General features: G+C 36.5%; 3 protein-coding genes across 5 annotated transcripts; 1 reads left to right on the top strand and 2 right to left on the bottom strand.

Annotated features, from left to right (window-relative positions):
- Window positions 1-248: 248 nt before the first annotated feature.
- LOC126801885 (homeobox-leucine zipper protein HAT3) lies at window positions 249-1,837 on the bottom strand. Its single transcript, XM_050529365.1, has 4 exons — window positions 1,581-1,837; window positions 1,195-1,493; window positions 1,004-1,083; window positions 249-723 (listed from the first exon to the last, which is right to left on the bottom strand). Exons 1-4 carry the CDS (start codon window positions 1,729-1,731, stop codon window positions 351-353), a joined length of 903 nt encoding a protein of 300 aa, XP_050385322.1. The 5' UTR covers window positions 1,732-1,837; the 3' UTR covers window positions 249-350.
- A 10,923-nt stretch (window positions 1,838-12,760) lies between these two features.
- On the bottom strand, window positions 12,761-16,575 carry LOC126801895 (uncharacterized). Of its 3 annotated transcripts, none has more exons than XM_050529379.1 (5): window positions 16,099-16,198; window positions 15,696-15,755; window positions 13,320-13,495; window positions 13,167-13,231; window positions 12,761-12,966 (listed from the first exon to the last, which is right to left on the bottom strand). In XM_050529379.1, the coding sequence occupies exons 3-5, from the start codon at window positions 13,462-13,464 to the stop codon at window positions 12,898-12,900; spliced, it is 279 nt and encodes a 92-aa protein (XP_050385336.1). In that variant the 5' UTR covers window positions 13,465-13,495; window positions 15,696-15,755; window positions 16,099-16,198; the 3' UTR covers window positions 12,761-12,897. The 3 variants fall into 3 exon arrangements, with proteins under 3 accessions (XP_050385336.1, XP_050385335.1, XP_050385334.1); XM_050529378.1 differs by having other exon boundaries at window positions 16,049-16,184; XM_050529377.1 differs by lacking the exon at window positions 16,099-16,198 and adding an exon at window positions 16,501-16,575 and having other exon boundaries at window positions 12,762-12,966.
- A 504-nt stretch (window positions 16,576-17,079) lies between these two features.
- On the top strand, window positions 17,080-20,509 carry LOC126803566 (uncharacterized). Its single transcript, XM_050531351.1, has 11 exons — window positions 17,080-17,300; window positions 17,419-17,491; window positions 17,555-17,559; window positions 17,673-17,747; window positions 17,831-17,942; window positions 18,038-18,083; window positions 18,737-18,806; window positions 19,327-19,429; window positions 19,519-19,614; window positions 19,749-19,781; window positions 20,372-20,509. Exons 1-11 carry the CDS (start codon window positions 17,080-17,082, stop codon window positions 20,507-20,509), a joined length of 972 nt encoding a protein of 323 aa, XP_050387308.1.
- The last annotated feature ends 155 nt before the right edge of the window (window positions 20,510-20,664 follow it).

Genomic DNA, 20,664 nt, shown 5'->3' with positions numbered 1-20,664 from the left:
TGTCAGTCACGTGTAAACAAATTCAGACTATTGTGCCCACGTAACTTCTACATTCCCTAAAGGTTGCAATGTATGAACATGACTGTGTGCTTGCTTCTCCACCAACCCTATTTTCATCTCTCTCATAATTTGGCTATATACCAATATTCATAAAAGCCCCAAAACTGAGAAGAACAAAGCAAAAGGAAACAAGAAGATGACAGAAATAAAAGGGTGGGGATTTTCATCAACCAAATTAATTCCCTAACCACCATATATACATTTGTCACTCATTTCCTCCCAATGACCAAGATGTCAGACTACAACCATCAGCTTCTCTAATGACTAATTCCCCTTCTTCCAACAAGGAATCACGACCTAGAGGTGGGCGCCGGCGAATCAACTGGTCGATGTTGCGGGATTGGCAATGTCGCCCACGGGCTGATTGGAACAGGCCGCTGGACTGCTAGCCCTGGCTGGCCAGTTGGACCGGTTTCCAGAACTGTGGAGGAAGCTGCAGTAGCACTAGCAGATGAGGCCGATGAGGATGAGACGCCCACACATTGACATGAAGGGCACATGGTGAGAGTGGTGGGAGGGGTCATTTGCATATAGAGCTGTGGAGAAAGCTTGAGTGCCCTAAGCTCTTGCACTTCTTTCTGCAACCTCCTGTTCTCTTCTGTTAGATTCTCACAGCACTTCCTGAGTTGCTCACAGTCCACCTCTGTTTGCTTCAACTTAGTCCTGCATTAACATAAATGCATAATAAAAGTGAATCCCCATCAAGCATTTTACCAAATACCAATACGTAATTTTAACCCAAGTTGAAACTATGTGCAACTCTTTCTAAATTTACTGAAGAGTTTTTGGTGGACAGTTACAATGAGAGTGACATTTACTGGGTGTAACAAGAAGTAACTCGTATCATTGAATGCACGCACTTGAGAACTGTGAAAGCTGTTTGGAATGTAACAGTGGGGGCAAATGACAATTCCACCCTTGAGGCAATGAAGAAATTTCTCACCTTGCCCTCCTGTTCTGGAACCAAACCTCAACTTGTCTTGCGCTCAGGTTCAACCTCTGTGCCAGTTCCTGCTTTTGCCTCTGGAAAAAAGAGCAGACAGAATAAGTAGGCTACCCAAACGCCCTCCTGTGTGGTTAAAATAACAGAAATGCCACTGAAGCTAAGGGGGAAATTACCGAACTGACACTAACCGTGTTGAGAGTGTTGTGGTCCTTGAACATGTCCTCAAGCAGCACAGACTGCTCCTTGGTGAGCCGGAGCTTCTTCCTCGACGTGTCGCCGCCGCCATTGCCGTCCTCGTCGTCGCTGCCTCCGGCCGACCACGACGTCCTCTCCGCCTCGTTCTCGTCGCCTCTCTCGCTCCTCTTCCCGCTCTGGCTCGACACCGTGCTGTTCGGCGACGACAAGCCGTTTTCCTCCTCGGAATCCCCCACCGCCGCCGGCGCAAGGTTCACGTCGATTCCTCGACGCAACGCCGTCGCATTTCGACCTGCAAATACCCAAAAAACCATGAGAAACAGATCTGATGATAAGAAAAAAAACAAAAGACTAATAAAACCGTAACGTAAGAACATACCAGTAAATCCAATGACTCCAAAACCTCGGTGATGTTCTGAGGGAATCTGCACGAGATTCAAGTGCAAAGGGGAGGAAGAGGAAAAGTGGTTGGGTCTGGAACCCAAACCGAGACCCAGACTCAAACCCAAGCCATCATTTTTGTCAACCATTTTGTTCTTTCTTGCCAAGGAACACAGAGAATGGTGATGAAGGTTGAAAATGACTGGGATTTTGGAGCAGGGAGTGTCTGAGCCTCTGAGGTCTTGTGGGTTTTGCTTTTTGCAGTAAGGGAGATGATGATGGGGTTATTATTATAAAGAGAATTTTAGAGAGAGAGAGAGAGAGAGAGAGAGAGAGAGAGAGAGAGAGTGAGAGAGAGAATGATGACCTTGTGAAGAAGCAGAGGGAGGGAGGGTGACTAGGGGAAGGCCATGGGTCTATAGAGCTATTATGATAAAGGTGCTGATGGCTCTCTGTGACAGTATAGGCTTTAGCTTTTTGCTGCCAGATTCATTTACCAATGATTTTAACCATGATTGGAACCCAACCGCGGTTAAAGGGAAACTTTTGCCTTCACAGCCTTCACTTGTGCTCTGCGACTAGTTTAACCCGCGGATCTGAAAAATCCACGGAGTCCTGCAAATTCGATAGGCTTTTATCTGGTCCATGAGAAAGTCTGTTTCCATTAGTAGAGGGTCGAGTTTAGATTAGAGAGGTGAAATCTGACCTGGTACGTGGGCCCAATGTGCTAAAATCCCGCAACGGCCCGTAAAAACTCGTCAAATAATAAAATATTATACATATATATTTTATTAGATTTAGAATAAAACTATCGCATTATGAAGCAAATATATGAAACGAAACTTCCCGCGATCAATCAACACCAGCCGATATGATCGGTATATATATTTAGTGACCCTGTAAAAATTTCATCTAATTCGGACCTCGTCTGACTGTCGAAATTTTCGATAAACCGAAAACAACTCTAATAGTCATAAATGAAAACTTATTACCAAAATGCGAATACCGAAAACGTTTGCATATTTGAAATCACCTAATTTTTGTCACTGATTGTGTGCGGTCACACCAAGAAAACCTATCTGGCAAAACCTCGGTCAATAGGGACTTTAATATGTCAAAATGCATCTTTTTAGTTGACCGTAGGTACAGACAGTCAAACAATGTTCAAACGGACGAAATTTTTAAGAGTTCCCTAAATATATATACTTATCACATATATTGATGTCCACTGACCATATTTTGAACTGGAGTTATCAATCGCCGAAGTGTCTACTAATGTATCATAACCTTTATATTAGATTGATAATAAAATTATCGCATTATGAAGCGACTATATGAAAGAAACTTCTCGGGATCGATCGACACAGCCGATGTGATCGGTATATATATTTAGTGACCCTGTAAAAATTTCATCCAATTCTTACCTCATCTGACTGTCGAAATTTCCGATAAACCGAAAACAACACTAATATGCCATAAAGGAAGACCGATTACCAAAATGCAAACACCGAAAACCGTTTGAATATCTGAAATCACCTATTTTTTGTCACTAATTGTGTGCGGTCACACCAAAGAAACCCATATGGCAAAGCCTCGGTCAATATGGATTTTAATATGTCAAAACGCCTCTTTTTTAGTTGAACATATGTACAGACGGTCAAACAATGTCCAAAATTGACGAAATTTTTACGGGTTCCCTATATATATACCGATCACATCTGCTAGTGTCGATCGACCATATGTCGAACTGAAGTTGGCGATCGTCTAAGTGTCCACTAATGTATCATAACCTTTATATTAGGTTTATAATAAAACTATCGCATTATGAAACGACTCTATGAAGGAAACTTCTCGGAATCGATCAACACCATCCGATGTGATCGGTATATATATTTAGTGACCATTTTAAAATTTCATCCAATTCGGATCTCGTTTGACCGTTGAAATTTTTGATAAACAAAAAACAACACTAATATGCCCCGAGAGGGAATGATATGAGCACTTTGTGCGACATTCTTAACATGTGTTTACCTCAATTTGTACTTTGCTTAGCCCTTATTGTTGTACTATTGAGTCATTGAGTCGTAGTAAGAGTCTTTGGAGGTATTGGATGCATTTTTGTGCTTACATGAGTTAAAAACGCATAATTGGTTTAGAGTCCTAGTTTGAGTAGAAATTCTTGTTAGGTTTCAAAACTACTTATCTCTTACTCATGATTTTATTTTCTTATTTTCAGATTGGATTGAAGAGATAATTAAAGAAAAAAAGATGGAGCCAAGTCATGCAACAATTAAATAAAGATGATCATTAAAGGCATAAAACATGACATGATTTAGGAAATAAAACATGACATGATTTAAGGGATTAAAACATGACATTATAATATGAAGAAAGAGGCAACTACCCTCCATTTTCCCTCTATATATACATGGTTTCACCTCTCAAATAATATCACTTCTCATTTGCATTTAAGAGCCAAAACTCTAGCAAAATACTACCTTAAACATTCTTCACCAAAAACAGCACGTCGTTCCCCCTCTATACAAATTCCATCTCCACCGAAAAATCACGATTGAAGACACACCTTTAAGGTTCATATAACGTGTGATTCTCGCAACTTATCTTCATGGCTTTGTTAGTTTTTGATTTTCTACAATACTTTGTCTATGAAGATTGTAGTAAGATGTTTGTGTGAGATTATTGTTTTGTATTAAGAATTAAAATTTTCAGATTGTTTTATTTGATTTTTGGTTCTTTGCTGAATTGATGGTTTCCTATAATTATTGAGTTTGTATTTTTATTGTTGTGTTCTAATCATCTTTCTCATACTTTTAGATAATTTTCAGATATGTGCATATGAATTTAGTGCTTGGATGCAGTCCCTAAGATTGTGTTTGAGTGCTAAATTGATCAACTATATTGACACAAATCGAATCATGTCCTAAGTAGGTTCGGTTTATGTTAATTAAAAGTGTTAAAAATTCTGGAAATTTTCATGTGAAACCATGGTGGGTGACGCCATACATAAAACATGTCTCTAACAAATATTTGGTGTTTAAATGTAATCTTGTTTGATTTCTACTCTAAGTGTTATTGAATTCAATTGCATGCAAATTTAGATTAGGCCCTAAGTCAATCTAAATGTTAATTGAGATCTTGCATGATTAGATGATCCCCTAAGGCCTAATTGTATTGGTGTTTAAAAAGTATTTAATTGGTCGAATTAGAATGCATGATAGGTTCGAACTTGTAATTATGTGGTGTAATGGTAAATTTAGTTTAAGTTTGTTAAAGAGAAGTCAATCATGTAAATATCAATTTAAGATTTATTTTCATTAGTAGTTAATAATCAATCTAAAACCCATAATTATTTGTTAACACTAAAAGTTTAGAGTTCCTTTTAATTCCCCGGACTGAACGATCCTTACTTATTCTATACTAACGATGATGTTTTACAGGGTTTATTATAGACGTTTTAATTAACGCTCTATCAGGGGATCCATTACCAAGATGCGAATGCAGAAAGTTGTTTACATATTTGAAATCACCTAATTTTTGTTACCGATCGTGCGTGATCGCAACGACAAAACTCATTTAGCAAAACTCCGGTCAATGGAGTTTTATTATGTCAAAACGTCTTTTTTGTTTGTTAACCGTAGGTACAGACGGTCAAACCATGTTCAAAACTGATGAAATTTTTACAGGGTCCCTAAATATATATATCGATCACATCTAATGGTGTCGATCGACAATATTTCGAAACTAGAATTTATTTTTGACTGTTTTTTAGAATGTTTTCTAATAAATTTTTTTATTTCAAACCCTTAAATTAGAGTATTATGTTTTTTTTTTCTAATACAATCCCGCAAGGCCCGGCTCGTAAAAGCCCGCAAGACCCATTTTAGGTTGGCGGGTTTAGATCTTCATATTTGTGAAAATACCAAACCCGTCACTTATTTAAATTTATTAAGGTTCAGTCCAACCCGGTCTGTTGACGAGCCATATGTGAGAGTGTCTTCGGTGCACCTAAGAGTGTGCACATTGGCGCATACATCTCACGTGACTCATTAATTCAAACGGACTAACGTGAAATACAAATGGGCCTAACTTGTGCAAAAGACAAATAGAAAGGAAAACAAAATTGTAAAATTTTCTCCCTCTCCTCGTCTTGGCTACACCAAAATAAATTAAATAATAATGTACTATATTTCGTAAAAGCTACCGATTTTAATATGTTTTTCTTTATTCTTTTTAATGACATTTGTATATTTATTTGTTAATTTAAACACAAAAACTTTAAAGATTTAAAAATTGAAATGAGTTGAATTAAAATTTTAAAGCGCCGTTAACTTATTTAATATTTTTATCCTAATTTATTAGTTCTACTAACTATGAAGATCTTAGCTTTGATGTTCTTATAAAACCATAATATATCATTGAACTCCTTTTGGATAATGAATTTTGGGTTCTAGGACAATTAAACTTAACTTCATGGATTGAAGTGTATGATGAAGAAAAAATTAAACGTAATTTTAACGACACAACTTTTACTTGTAGTAAGATTAACGATCGTACTTTTTATACAAAATCAATTTGGAAACCCGTACAATTTCGTCATTTGTTATTTAGGATCTCATGTATTAACTTAAGTGTGTTGCTCTACAAAATGGACATGACCACTTATTATTACATATGGTTAATTAGCTCTTCAAATTATTAATTTCTAGTTAAGGTTAAAAGTTAAAAGGATGAAAAATTTTACTTGAATTTTAAATATAAATATAAATTAGGACAATATCATAATTCAACGATCACATTTTGTGTTTTATGTCTCATTTGAGTGTTTTATGAGAATTTGACATGCAAAACCAAAGTCAAAATATATATAAAATTAATTTCATCTGAAATATTTACAAATATCATAATACATGCCAATCTTACCATCCAACAGTTGGTTTTCTAATTTTACGGCCTCATAAATCTTCATGGGATTGTTATGTGAATAAACTAATTGATGAAGTTACAATTATAAGGATAAGTTTGAGTTTATTAAGGGGATCAAAGTCGAAACATGAACAAAAATATATATTTGATCAAGTTAATTCTCACGAAGAGAGACGAAGTTCATATACAAAATATTAGCCATATTGATCAACTTTCCAACATTATATTTCTATCTCACATAATTTGTAACGCCCCGAATTTTAAATAATAAAAATTCAAATTCAGAAACATGACTACTCAAAACAAATTTAATAATTACACTTACGTTGTGGTACACAATTTGAGCAGCAGCTAAATAAAAACACTCCTAAGAGGCTTACTACGAAAATAGTCCTGGAATTACATAACTCCTACCGCTAACTCAACTTCTATAATCTCATCTGTTGCGAACCTAAAAACTCCATCTGCACATATAACCTTACATCATGGATTGGTGCACCGGGTTGTAAACAACGAATCCAGTAAGCTTTTTAAGCTCGTATGAGTAAACTTGACTTAAAATACACATACTTATATTACATAAAAAACAACATTTAACTCCTCATAACACACTTACATAAAATAAGAAAAGATCCGTAATTCCCGCATAAACATAGTTAAGGAATTCACACATATATGCCACAAGATGCAATGAATAAGAAAACCAACAACTCAACATGCAATCAAGAACCACCATTTAAAACCAAGAAAAAAAACCAACAACCATTAGGAATATCATCAAAATAATTCTCTTTTACAAATATGTAAATGGAACCCAGGTGACCTGATATGATCACCCCCATGACATACGTGTACTCATGAGGCCCCAGATACCACAAGTGATACCCCTCATGCCATACAATGACAAACAATACTAGAGTTCTAACTGACCGTAACCAATCACCCTGCCAAAGACTTGGTTCTTGATTTATTTGCCTCATGTCACAACTGTGACCCAGGTCTGAAGACAAAAAAACGTTTTAACAAGACTCAAATGTTAAAACAACATGTACAATATAATCAATCCACTAATAATAATATTGTACAAAACCAAGCGACTCTCACAACATCACAATATGAACAAGTCATTCAATAAACTAATTTACTGGAAGGTACAATGGATCCCTTCCTCCACATTAAGATATAATCACATTTAAGGATATAAAATATAATATAGCAACATATATATGTATATTATTATTGCCATTTAATATCCATATATAAATTGACTATATCATACTAATATCCACATGCATAAACCAATTTCATTCTCACATTCACCATAGTCCATAATCACTGAAACCTTTTAAAATCATTTTATTAAAATACCGTTTTACTTATCCATGAACTCTAGATGATCAAGTTCACGTAGTTTAAACCAAAACATATTTTTAGGACAAATTTTATAAGCTAGTGATGCAAGGACTATATGTTAACAACTCAAACTAAATTCAATAATTATAATACTACTTGAATCACGATGATCATTGTGAGGCTTACCCACCTCTTACTCCCGTTGTGTCTTCAATACACGATATGGAAAGTATTAGCCACCACAAATCCACAATCACTCTATTACGAAGCAACAAGTACCTAATTCATATCAAGGTTGCAAATCATTTACACTTGAGACACAACAACAACAATTCAACTTTCCCCATTTAAATTATAGCCCGCAACAAAGCCACTCGAGCCGCAACTCATTTAAGACTAATTAAAGTCTCTAAACTACCAAGACCCTAGTGAATTCAACATCGAATTCACATGTATTTACTTTCTAAATAAACAACAATTCGCAACTTAGTAACAATTGAAAATAATATAGTTCTAATCAAACCGAGGCTCCACCTAACCTGAAAACTTGTCACTCGAAACAACTCTTTCTCCTATGAGGTCTCTAGACCCTTGCTATGCAACAACATAGGGGTAAATGAGTATTTGGACTGAGATCCTCTCCCAATAAAAACAAGCCAGTGGTGGAAGATCAAATGTATTTCTATATCTTCATAATTACTGCTACTCATGGCAGTCTTATATCAATAAGAGAATCTATTCATGCTAAAAATTTCATTTTTATCGTTTTCATGAGGACTAATCTGTTTCTAATTTGAGCTGGCTAAGAACTTTCTGTTGCGTCTTGTAGAATGGCTACTTTCAGAAACAAAGAAATTGACAAATGGCAAACGAGGCCACAGGTCAACACAGGTGCCTCTTCCATTGAAGGAAGACTGCATGCTTTTAATCAGGTTTGACCCTAGGATTTGATTAATCCATCTGTTTAAGTGAACTTGTGATTAGCTGTGCAAAATGTTTAATCAGGAAAGTACATCTACTGATACCTGACATATTGACAGGTTTCTAAAGGGGATGATACTCCAAAGGAAGAGGTAATTTACTCTACTGCATATAATTCACTTAATCAACTATGTGCTACTTTAAGTGAACCATTCTATATGTGAATTACACTGCATATAATCTTCCATAAATTCCTGGGGGTTGATAGAACCAGATTAACATTGATATATCCTTGCTTGAAGTCTTATAAAAATTATATCACTTGTAACTAATTGAGGTTAGTAATAGTGTTTGTTTCTTGATGGACCAAATGTTGACTTCGTCCTTTCACCCTAGACAGTCTTAGTGGTGTCCTCTTTGCATGAGTCAATATCACAGGATTCAATTCTATGTGGAGCCTTTTTCTCATAACAGTGTAAATTAAAACAAGTGATTACATAAAGGTTGACATTACATGTAACTTTCTTTTGGTCAGTTGTGTTACGAAATTGTAAATCAAGTTCGTCACATGTTATCTTAATTAGTTTTATCTGCAATATGGTGACAGGGGGAGTAAGATATAACTGGCAATATAAATTCTCCTAGGAGCCAAATTCCTGTGTTAATCTCATTTATTATTTACGAATATATTTTTTATAAATATTATGCGGAGTTGTATGCCTCTTACACAAATTGGGTAATTTTATTCCTGTTATATGACAGGAATTGCCTGATGCTGCTGTACAAGCTGATGGTGATGCTGAGTTGCTGACTGTTATTGGATGACTTGGAGTTTTACCAGCAATTACTAAAAGAATTCTTTGAGACGATTGACCCAACATCATCTGGTAAAACTCTTGTAATATATAACTATGCTGATTACTATATAGCTGCTTTAGATGTGAGGTCAATTTTGCAATCCTCTAACCAATTTTGAATCATAGACAAGTGGCAACATCTAAATTTTCTGTATGTGTAGTGTAAATGTCAAGGTTGTCCTGATGTTTTACTGAATTGGTTCTACTGTTATTTGGTTGTTGCCTCTTGATTTCAATTTATTAAAACTTTTCGAATTGGAACTTGATAGCTTAGCAGCTCCAATTATTCAATCAACAATAATTATTTTCAGCATAATTGATATAAATCTTGACTATTTTGTATCCCACAGAGACAGCCTTTTAGTCTCTGAAAAAGATGCAGTCTAAGACGAGAAAGATTGTAGACAGACGAGCCTCAAAGAGTCGTAAGATCAGGTAAATGTACTTCTTTTTGCGTTTTTGACCTGAGTTTGCTGTAATTTCCTTTTGAATCATGTGTTATTCATTGAGCGTATTAGCCTAGAGTATTGAATGCATTGTGCTTTGGCAGGTATAATGTTCATGAGAGGATTGTAAATTTCATGTCTCCAGAGCCTAGGGTTCTTCCTCCTTTGTTCCCTGACCTCACTTGTTTGTTCGGGTTGAAGAACTCAAAACCAGCTTCTGTAGTGCAATAGTAGTAATTCATTCACGGCCGAGCAAGCTTTATAGTTCTTACTTGTATCCAAAGCTTAAATATTTGTTATTTAACTGATGTATAACATAATATCTGAGCTCAGTAGCCTACACTAATGGTTCAGTGTCTGTTGGGAAACATACATTACAAGTAAAGGGGATTTTGCTGTTGCTTTGGTAGTCCTTTTTATTCTGGGTGCCAACATTCATTTATGAATGGCCTTCAATCAGGATTAGAAGTACTGAAGTTTATATAGCACTTAAATCACGTGTTCATCCTCTGTCCAGTAGGATTGTCTTCCATCAGGTTAGATATATATCAGTCTGTCATCGGATGAACTTGTTAACTTGGTGTTATAAAGCTAAATGATTATGACTTTGAAACAAACAGTTTAAGCATAAACATATCGATTATTTGTTCTTCCCATCATTGTTCTTGAATCTTTTGTATGGTGGCTATTTAAGAGGTGCTATTAAGGAAGTTTGTAGTGATAAACATACATACACTGATAGCTTGAAATTGTCATCTTTATTCCTTACCACTGTTGTTGCTATTTTCTTGAGTACTGCGACCTTTTGGGATACTACCACAGGGGGCAGGGGTGGTGGAAACAGCTTGGGGATTACCACGACTAAGGCCACGGGCTGGTATGTCGACTCTTCCTTGTTGCACCTCTTGCTGCTGTGAGTGGTGTCCGCCAACACGACCAATGCGAGATGGCCTATGCACCTCCTTTGCACCACTGCTATTAGAGCTTTGCTTAAGGGAAAGACTGAACAATAGAGGATGGAGGGCGAGACACCGTAGTCCGAGTGACAACCGTAGAAGCCAATCAAGCCATAGGATTGGGAGTCGCTCCAGAAGACCTTGACATAGGATGTGCAGTACCCTGGTCGTTTTCTTGGTGTTCAAGGGAGGAGACAACCGACACAGAGGTCGCAGTATGTGAAGAGCCTGCGCTTGTGACATCTCGAATTTCTTGTTCACTTTTCCTCTTCTTCTCTAACTCTTGTTGATGGTTTGCTTTGGCCTGTGATGCCTTATCTTTCTTCTGTTGTTCTTTGGTAGCCGAATGCGTCTCCATAGCAGGACGATCATGAATTGACCCAACAGCCTTACCTTCCCTTGAAATATTGATGCCCCACGGTGGTACCTTATCCATCTCCTCCTTGAAATGGGGACTCTTTTGGTAGGCAATCACTGCAGCTTCCTCGGCAGCAGCAAGGTCGTCCTGTTGCTTGAAACCCATGGCTGTCACCTGAGCGTTTAAGTTTTGGAGATGTTTACGACGTTTTGCTCGATACCTTATTGTGTGCATAACAGCCTTCTTGCTGGAGATGTTTACGACGTTTTGCAACAAGGTATCGTAGACTACTTTCAAGACTATTACGGCTGGCTTACTCTGAACAAAACTGTCAGACGTACTTGACCACTATGAGCTTTCTCCAACCTCACCATTCATTTTGAAGGCACAGCCAATCTTGAGCTTGATGAACATAGCATATCTTTAAGGTGTTCGACCAAGCAAATCAGTTCTGCATGACAATACTACCACTTGGAAGTAAGGAGGGTCCCAACATTTTGTGCGAGCTGCAGCAGACAAACTATAGGTTCCTCTTTGAGTCTTTGACGCTGCTGCGTCCAAATTATCATTTGCAAAAGATATCTGCTGAATCTAAGTATATGCATCTTAGAGTCTTCATCTAGTTCTTTGGAGTCTTCGTGTGAAATGATCCAATTGCTTCCATCGAATCTCCCAAATGCATTTTAGATCAAGTTATATTTTTCGTGAGGGCAATCAAACTGCTGATACTCTTGCTAATTTCGGTGCTTCTTCAAAATTGACTAGTCTTGCTAAAGATGTTTTTATTATATATCATAAGACATCGCCACTAGGAGAATGCCACAATCCAAACATCGTTCCTTCCAAGAGCCACTAGAAACTGTAGAAAGACTGATTAGAAAGGAAGATGCTAGAGTAAACGAGTTACGACTCATAGTCGGGAGATTTGTGTACATGTATATCCAATTTACAAAATTAGTGAATCTACATCTTCAGCCAATATACTGATTTCAAAATTGTCAGTTCAAGGATTTATAAGACGTGAAAAAACCACCAGTTGCGAAACATAGCAAAGCAACAATCTCATATTCCATAGGAAATTCTTTCTGAATATTCCTCCCCTCAAATTCATACTTTCTCAATACAAACCCAAAACTATGGCTTCAAGCAGGACCAGAAGGGAATAGCAAACTATAGCAACCTTGAGTTTCTTTTTATTTTTATTTTTTGAATATCCAGAAGACACATTTTGTTAATATGTAGAATATAGGGACTCAGTAAAAAAAAATCAAGCATTTTACTCATACACATAAGTGATGAGTCCACTTATATTCTAATTGAACAAAACAAAGCTTATTACTTTAGAAGTGTTAAGACTCACTAGTCATGTACCCTTACGATGAATACGATCACAAAAACAAAACTAAAACAGAATCTATGAATATGACTAGCTTAATTCTCTATTACAACAATAAAGGAAAGATACTTGCCCCCCGTGTGCTTATTTAGTTCCTTTGGCTGACTCTGCAGTGTCGACCCCTTGGGGACACTGCGATATATATGGTTTGAGCTGCATCCAACAGAAAAAAGTGATTAACAACTACATGTATGTACTCGTACCATTCAGGAGTAGTTAAATGCTTTGAGAGTCAAATGTTTCTTTTAAAGAATAGTTGGAGGCAGGGGTAAGGATTTCATCAAGGTCTAATTCATAGATAACAGAATGCAGATACCAACTTACACAAAGAGAAAGGAAATAATTGCACCCACCTTGAAGTCAGTTAAATCAGGGACTACATAGTTGGGTAGTTTGTCTTGCACCACAACATATCCACCTGCAAAATTTCGAGCAATAAGGAAACCTTTCTAGTGGTATCATCTCTGCAAAAGTGAATGGGAGTATTATCAAAGTGGAAGAAAAACCTTTTCTGGTGTGGAAACCAGTGGGCTTGCAGTTCTTCCCCTTGTAAAAGTTTCTCGGGGCACGTTTGGGGGAAAGAATGTCGAGGGACGCTGTTCGCTTTCGACGAAATGCCCTTCCTATCCCCATTATTAGCCCCAGTGGCATTTTCTCTGGCTTTTCCTTACAGCAAATTAAACTACAACATAATCAACATATCTCTATTAATTAAGGCAATTTTCCATATAGAACTGCCAAACATCTCTTTCCTCAATTGCCATTCTTTAATTAAATAACTCTTAACTATAGAGAAATCATAATGCATGGACATTACGGTAAAAACATAAAATGAAAATACTTTTGTTAATTGGCTAAAAACTGAAGTCAAAATAACCGATGCGCGTATATTGATACTGATCGACAACCGTCGTGGGCATGACCGGAGATGGCATGAGGGATGATCGGGTTCACATTCCCTCTTCTAATTCAGAAAGATAACAAAAGGTATCTCTGAAACGGAGGAGAAGTGGCAAAGCGAATTGCAGAAGGAATCTGGCATGAGGTTTGAATGTTTGATATAGTCATTGTTGGTACGTAATTGATTTGAAGTACGTACGTGTGTGCTCACAATTTGCAATGATTGATTTTTGGCAAGAACATCACCACATCTTTCAAGGAACAGCTACAAGCTGAGAATTCTTTTTGTTCTTTCTAATACCCTTCCCTTTCCTATTAAAAGCACAGAATCAATGGATTCGCTGGAAGAAAAAGAAGAAGAATATGAAGGTTATTCTCGATCTCAATCTAGGGTCCATCTCAATACTACTCTGGTCAATTGGATTTCAAAATAAGGAGATGACGGGTACATGATTGAGGTATGGGTTCTGTTAGTGTTATATATGATCGCTTTGATTTTTACAACTGAATATTACGATCTGCTACCCACCACCAACCTCATTTTGTCAATAGTTTTTCGTTTGCAATTTATTAGGCAAAGATCAATGGTTTCGTTGGTTAAACATAGTTGGGCTATAAAGTAGGCAATTAATTTTCAATCTGGCTGAGATTTTATTGATTGTAAATGTCACATAAGGGGTTTAAAGGTGATTTACTTTTTTCAGGCAATTGTTTTTGCAGGGAATTGAAGAAGCAATTTTTGCATCAGATGCTCATCCTCTTTAAGTTGGACATCTAATTTTTAATGGTGTTTCTATGATTTCTTCTGTTTATTTTTTTTTCAATCTTGGTAATCATAGTTCAACTGCTCTGTTGCAACAATAAGTGAACAAGACAATACAATTACAATAAAGAGCTAGGAAGGAAACTCATAGTTCAACTTTCAATTTGTACATGTATGTGTGTATGACTTCGTTGCTATTTTGGCAAGGGCTTACAATGCAAAGAAGTAGTAAACATTTTATAGTGGTCTATGTGTCTTTGCTAGCTTTTAGGATTTCATCACTTCATGCTAATTCAATTGGTTCTTTCACTTTTATTGGATATTTAGTTTTGCCTGTGGTAAAAGTTATCAATCTCCTAACTTCAGTAAAACTCTCCAACGATTGAGCTGCTCTGCATGCGGCTGTCTAAGAATGGAGTGGGGAAGCTTGCTTAAAAGGTGAGGTATACTCATGGTAACAAGCATCTTTTAAATATTGCTCCCCTTATTTGCTTTTTTTTTTCCCTTTATTTTATTGACTTAACTCTGTTTGGGTATTCTAAAGTAAGTGATACAAATTTGAATTGGTATGAACGACCAGGAGTAGTCAAGAAACATATTACGTTTTTCCTTACAATAAAAGAAAGTAACAGATTATGTTATTTTAATTCCTCACTGCTGCTCAGGTCTCAATTTGCTTACAGAATCCTTACTGGATATTGACCTGGCGAAATACAGATGGGGCTATTTGATCCACAGGTGAGAACTTTGAGGCTTAGCTTGATTGTTGTTTTGGAGTCTATTAAAGTATGCAATCTAATGATACAGTTTGCATAACAAAAATGAAGGTGCATTTGGTATTGATTCAAGTGCAATTCATCATGCTATGTTGTACCCATATTTAACTGCTTCAGGATGAATAGACTTTTCTACTGATTTTAGATATGTTTTCAGTTCCTTTTCAAAAATCTATAATCTCGCTTTTGTTTTTGCTATGATTCTGAATACAGGTGATTCACTCACGTTCACTGCTAGAGCTATGTAGTTCCTTATCTTATGCTTCATTAGCGATTCTAGAGGCATAGCTAAACTTATGTTCCAAATAGAAACCATTTTTATTTCATATATTCTTCTAGGAAAGAGTATAGCTAAACTTAAGAGACCCAGTGCAAGGATTTGTGAGTAATACAGAATAGGATGCAGTATTAAAAAAAAAACACAAACTTCAGAGGACAACTACCTGAAGTAAGAAACCCAGAAGAACTAATAAACTCAGGTTCTAGTACCGAATACGAAATACCTGCAAAAAAAAAAAAAGAAGTAGCAGACTAAGAATTTAACACACACCCAGAATTGAAAGGATAAAATATGAGTAAACATTTGAGAAAGTTAGATAATTGAGAGCAGAAGAACAGGAAACAGAAGAATGAGAAAGAATGGGAGATGAAGTAAACTTGGTATGTACAAATTCCAGAATATGAAATAAGAATGAAAGAAGAATATATCTGCTAGTGAGTCATCAACTAGATATTGACTTACAACTTCACCCTTGGAAATTCTGAGGTACTTGTAATAATAGAACAAAAAACTGACCAGAAAGTAAAAGAATCGTGTATGACCAGTGATGAACAAATTGAAACTACCGATCCAGTTTTGCCTCTACCGACGAATTTTGACCAAACAATCAGTACTACCCAAGTTTCAAACCGTAACCGAAACGATGCGATTCAAGGTATAGACCTGCAGATCTAAAGAAGTCGAAGAAAAATAGGAAGAGACATAAGAAAGTGAAATACAGAGGTCTTGGTCTTCCTTGATTCAAGTTCTTAAGCTCATGTGATTCACATAAAGCATTCATTACAGCACAAACAAAAGGAAAAATCCATTCGAAATTGAAATCGGCAAATCCCATTCTTCTTAGAATCACAGGGAAAAAAAGTAATGGGCATCTTGCTGTTTGTTCCTTGATTGAAACGCACACAAAAATATTAACAGCCATTCCAGTTCATCCAACACAAGATCAGAAGAGAGTAAAAAGAACTTGCCTGTGGCTCAATTGAAAATGGGCTACTCTTGAGGAACTAGGGTATGGAAAATTGGATTATGGGGTGAGATGAGTGAGAACTGAGATTTAGGGAATTTTTGGGGATGGAGGCGCTCAAGAGAGGAGAACTAGGGCTGCGAATGATTAAAGAGGAGAGGAGAAATAAGGGAGTAAACGAATACTAACATAAAACCCTTGCTGCAAAAAGCAAAACCCACAAGACCTCAAGAGGCTCAGACACTTTCAACCCTCCTCACCATTCTCTCTGTTCTTGGCAAGAAAGAACAAAATGGTTGACAAAAATGATGGCTTGGGTTTGGGTTGCGGACCCAACCAGTCTTCCTCTTCCTCCCCATTGCACTTGAATCCTTCAGCACAACACCGAGGTTTCGGTTTTTTTTTTTTGTCTTTTGTTTTTTTTTTCTCATAATCAGATCTGTTTCTCATGGGTTTTTTTTTTTGGGTATTTGCAGGTCGAAATGCGACATCGTTGGGGGATTCCGAGGACAAAAACGGCTTGTCGTCGCCGAACATCACGGTGATAAAGATGGGGACATGTTCAAGGACCACAACACGGGAGATGGGGAAGATGGGGAAGAAGAAAATGGTGATAAAGATGGTGAGATTCAAGAACTTGAGAAAGAATACATGGTTATTCAGCACCAAGAGCAGTAAGATATATCCTTTACCTGTTTTTGTTTTGAATTTACAATTACGATTACGATTACGATTAAGATGTTGTTGCAATGAGTTGATATGGTACTGGTGTATCACTGGTATATTATCTCAAATGTTCAAATTGTAAGGAAAAAATGTGCTGATTTGGCCTTTATCATTTAACATATTGAAAAGTACATGTAGATTTATGGAGTTGATCTTCTTCGTGTTCGTTCATTTTTGTTTGGATTCTGTGTTTCAGAGATATTCTCAAGAATTTAAAGCATCATAAGGATGAAGATATTCTTAAAGGCCAAGCACTGAAGAACCAAAAGGTTTGTTGCTTTTAGAATATGGTTCATAATATTTATGACCCAAATGTTCTTTAATGTGACCAGATTCTGTTTGGCAAATGGCTTTTAGATTGTTGACTGCCATTTTTGTTCTCATTGGAGCAAATTATTGCCTGTGTGCTATTCAATTTGATTGTAATAAAATCTTGCCTTTTGTCTGAAGGTCATATGGGACAAAACTCTTGAGTTTAGGTTCTTGCTTCAGAAACCATTCTCAAGTTCAAATAGATTACCACAGGTTTGTTGCAGCTGGCTAAGTTTTTTATTTTCATTCTCTTTTAGCTCTTTGCATTATGGTCATACCTGAAATGTTGTCTGCAGGAACCAGTTAGGTCTCAATTTTTGTGGATCACATGAGGATGTGAAGGCAGCATACTCCGATTTAGTGGCATCATCAAAGAAGACTTTGAATTCTCTTCTAGAACTGCAAGAGGTATCTTTAGCCCTTATAACCTCTTAATCTCTGCTAGAACATGTTTAATTTGTTCATATGTCTTTACCACACTTTTAACATTATGGTTGTTGCAGGCTTTTGTTGAAAAGAACCCATCTATCTCACAAGATTCAACGAATGGTGTGTATAGACGAGTAACTATTATATGAACTTTTAATTGAAATTGATGGTTATATTTTTAGCCTTTACTTGAGAGTTCCTAGAATTAGTGAGCATTATCTGCAATTGTTTACCATAACGTGGACTATGATTGAATCTGAGTGCTTGCAATGAAGGGTGTGAGGAATGGATTTGGGTGGAGTTTTCAGGCTTCGCTTAAGGATCACATAAATATGAGTTTTGAAACCTAAAAGTTGGCCACTTAGGCTAGGCATACCCTGGGTCTGCCATATAGTAATATCAATGCTGGTTCTGTGAGATTGGTTGAGATCTGGGAGATTGGTTATCTTTGACACTCTTTGACATAAACTACAATCTGTAAGCTAGTAATCATCAATTTAACCCCTATTCATGAGGTTAAGTGAAAATTAATGCATAACTAAATGTGGCTGCGCCTTCTTTGCATTGTTCTGTGCCTGTGGCCAAAATCATCTTAAATATTAAGTTGGCCTACAAATTTCAACCCAGAAATATCAAAGCTAGCTTGAAGCGAAGAATTATCTGGTGTTGGGATAGCTCAGTTTAATTGATACCTCTACCATACTGTATCAATGTTTTCATTAAGTTCATACTGCATATGTATCGCTCACCCAAGGATGTTTTATGAAATGAAGGTAACTCGGCTAAAAGCATTGGTGTTGACGGTGATGACGATTGGTCAAGGATAAGTAACTTGCTTTCAAGGTACCCAAATCATTTTGTATATTTTGCTCTCTTGAACTTTAACTACAGTTGTTATTTTGAGTTTTACCCTTTGTCAAATTCTCCTAATCTGACATGAACTTTTGTTGTCAGTTTTGTTTAGAATTTTCTCGAGTAGTAGATTCAAAAATTTTCTACTATTCAAAATTGATTACTTTTCAGTTTCCCTGTAATCCACTATTGATTATGATCAATACATAATATTCCATCTTAATATTCTATGAGGATAATCGTCTACCAATCAAAGTTGGTTGATCTCAACAATTCCAATTACAGTAATAAAGTAGAATTATGCCTTCGGAACTAGCCAGTAGTGGAAGATCAAATGTATTTCCATATTTTCATAATTGTTGTAGGAGATTTAGAATCAAGATGCTACTCATGGCAGTCTTATATCAATAAGAGAATCTGTTCATGCTAAAAACTTTATTTTTATCGTTTTCATGAGGACAAATCTGCTTCTAATTTGAGCCGACTAAGACCTTTCTGTTGCATCTTGTAGAATGGCTACTTTCAGAAACAAAGAAATTGACAAGTGGCAAACGAGGGCACAGGTCAACACAGGTGCCGCTTCTATTAAAGCAAGACTGCATGCTTTTAATCAGGTTTGACCCTAGGATTTGATTCATCCCATCCGTTTAAGTGAACTTGTGACTAGCTGTGCCAAATGTTCAATTTTCTTTTCCAATTGTAGACTATTAGTCAACAAGTAGCTGCCTACATGAGAGATCCAATCAGAATGGTTAAGCAGATGCAGATGAAGCAATCAGAAGTCGGTGTATTTGGGACTGTAAGATGTTGAATCTCCCTTTTTATAGTAAAGATTTAATTTCAAGCGAGGCTTGCACTTCATGCCTCATTTAATAAGATAACTTCTCTCAGTTCATGTACAAGTACATCTACTGATAACTGACATATTGACAGGTTTCTAAGGGGGACGATACTCCAAAGGAAGAGGTAATTTCCTCTACTGCATATAATTCACTTAATCAACTATGTACTACTTTCAGTGAACCATTCTATATGTGAATTGCATCACATTATAATCATCCATAAATTCCTGGGGGTTGATAGAACCAGATTAACATTGATATATTCTTGCTTGAAGTCTTATAAAAATAATATCACATGTAACTAATTGAGGTTAGTGATAGTGTTTATTTCGGGATGGACCCAATATTGACTTCGTCCTTTCACCCTAGACAGTCTTAGTGGTACCCTCTTTGCATGAGTCAATCTCATAGGATTCAATTTTGTGTGGAGCCTTTTTCTCATGACTGTGTAAATTAAAACAAGTGATTACATAAAGGTTGGCAGTACATGTATCTCTCTTTTGGTCAGTTGTCAAGTTCGTTTGATTTGTTTTATCCACAATATGGTGAAAGGGGGAGTAAGATATAACCGGTAATAATGGTAATATACCATCTCCTAGGAGACAAATTCCTGTGTCAATCTCATTTATTTAATTACCAATATTTTTTAAAATATTATGCGGAGTTGTATGCCTCTTACACAAGTTGGGTAATTTTATTCCTTTTATATGACAGGAATTGCCTGATGCTGCTGTACAAGCTGATAGTGATGCTGAACTGTTGGATGACTTGGAGTTTTACCAGCAATTACTAAAAGAATTCTTTGAGACGATTGACCCAACATCATCTGGTAAAACTCTTGAATTATATTAATGCTGGTTACTATATAGCTGCTTTAAAATGTGAGAGGTCGATTTTGCAATCCTCTAACCAACTTTGAAATCAGAGACACCATTTTCTGCATGTGTAGTAGTGTAATGTCAATGTTGTTCTGATGTTTTGAATTGGTTCTACTGTTATTTGGTTAC

This window comes from Argentina anserina, chromosome 7, assembly GCF_933775445.1.
Source record: "Argentina anserina chromosome 7, drPotAnse1.1, whole genome shotgun sequence".
Classification (NCBI taxonomy): Eukaryota; Viridiplantae; Streptophyta; class Magnoliopsida; order Rosales; family Rosaceae; genus Argentina; species Argentina anserina.
This window is presented reverse-complemented; position numbering and strand designations above follow the sequence as displayed.

What these genes read in the sequence shown, in the direction of transcription:
- LOC126801885 (XM_050529365.1), bottom strand. Translation starts at nt 1,731, where the DNA reads ATGGTTGACAAAAATGATGGCTTGGGTTTGAGTCTGGGTCTCGGTTTG. An exon ending in TGGAGTCATTGGATTTACTG is followed by an intron (nt 1,494 to 1,580) that starts GTATGTTCTTAC and finishes GGGTATTTGCAG; the next exon opens with GTCGAAATGCGACGGCGTTG. An exon ending in ACCACAACACTCTCAACACG is followed by an intron (nt 1,084 to 1,194) that starts GTTAGTGTCAGT and finishes TCTTTTTTCCAG; the next exon opens with AGGCAAAAGCAGGAACTGGC.
- LOC126803566 (XM_050531351.1), top strand. Translation starts at nt 17,080, where the DNA reads ATGGGGAAGATGGGGAAGAAGAAAATGGTGATAAAGATGGTGAGATTC. An exon ending in ATAAGTAACTTGCTTTCAAG is followed by an intron (nt 18,807 to 19,326) that starts GTACCCAAATCA and finishes TGCATCTTGTAG; the next exon opens with AATGGCTACTTTCAGAAACA. An exon ending in AAGTCGGTGTATTTGGGACT is followed by an intron (nt 19,615 to 19,748) that starts GTAAGATGTTGA and finishes ACATATTGACAG; the next exon opens with GTTTCTAAGGGGGACGATAC.
- LOC126801895 (XM_050529377.1), bottom strand. Translation starts at nt 13,464, where the DNA reads ATGCCACTGGGGCTAATAATGGGGATAGGAAGGGCATTTCGTCGAAAG. An exon ending in TGGTTTCCACACCAGAAAAG is followed by an intron (nt 13,232 to 13,319) that starts GTTTTTCTTCCA and finishes GAAATTTTGCAG; the next exon opens with GTGGATATGTTGTGGTGCAA. An exon ending in CTGATTTAACTGACTTCAAG is followed by an intron (nt 12,967 to 13,166) that starts GTGGGTGCAATT and finishes TGTTGGATGCAG; the next exon opens with CTCAAACCATATATATCGCA.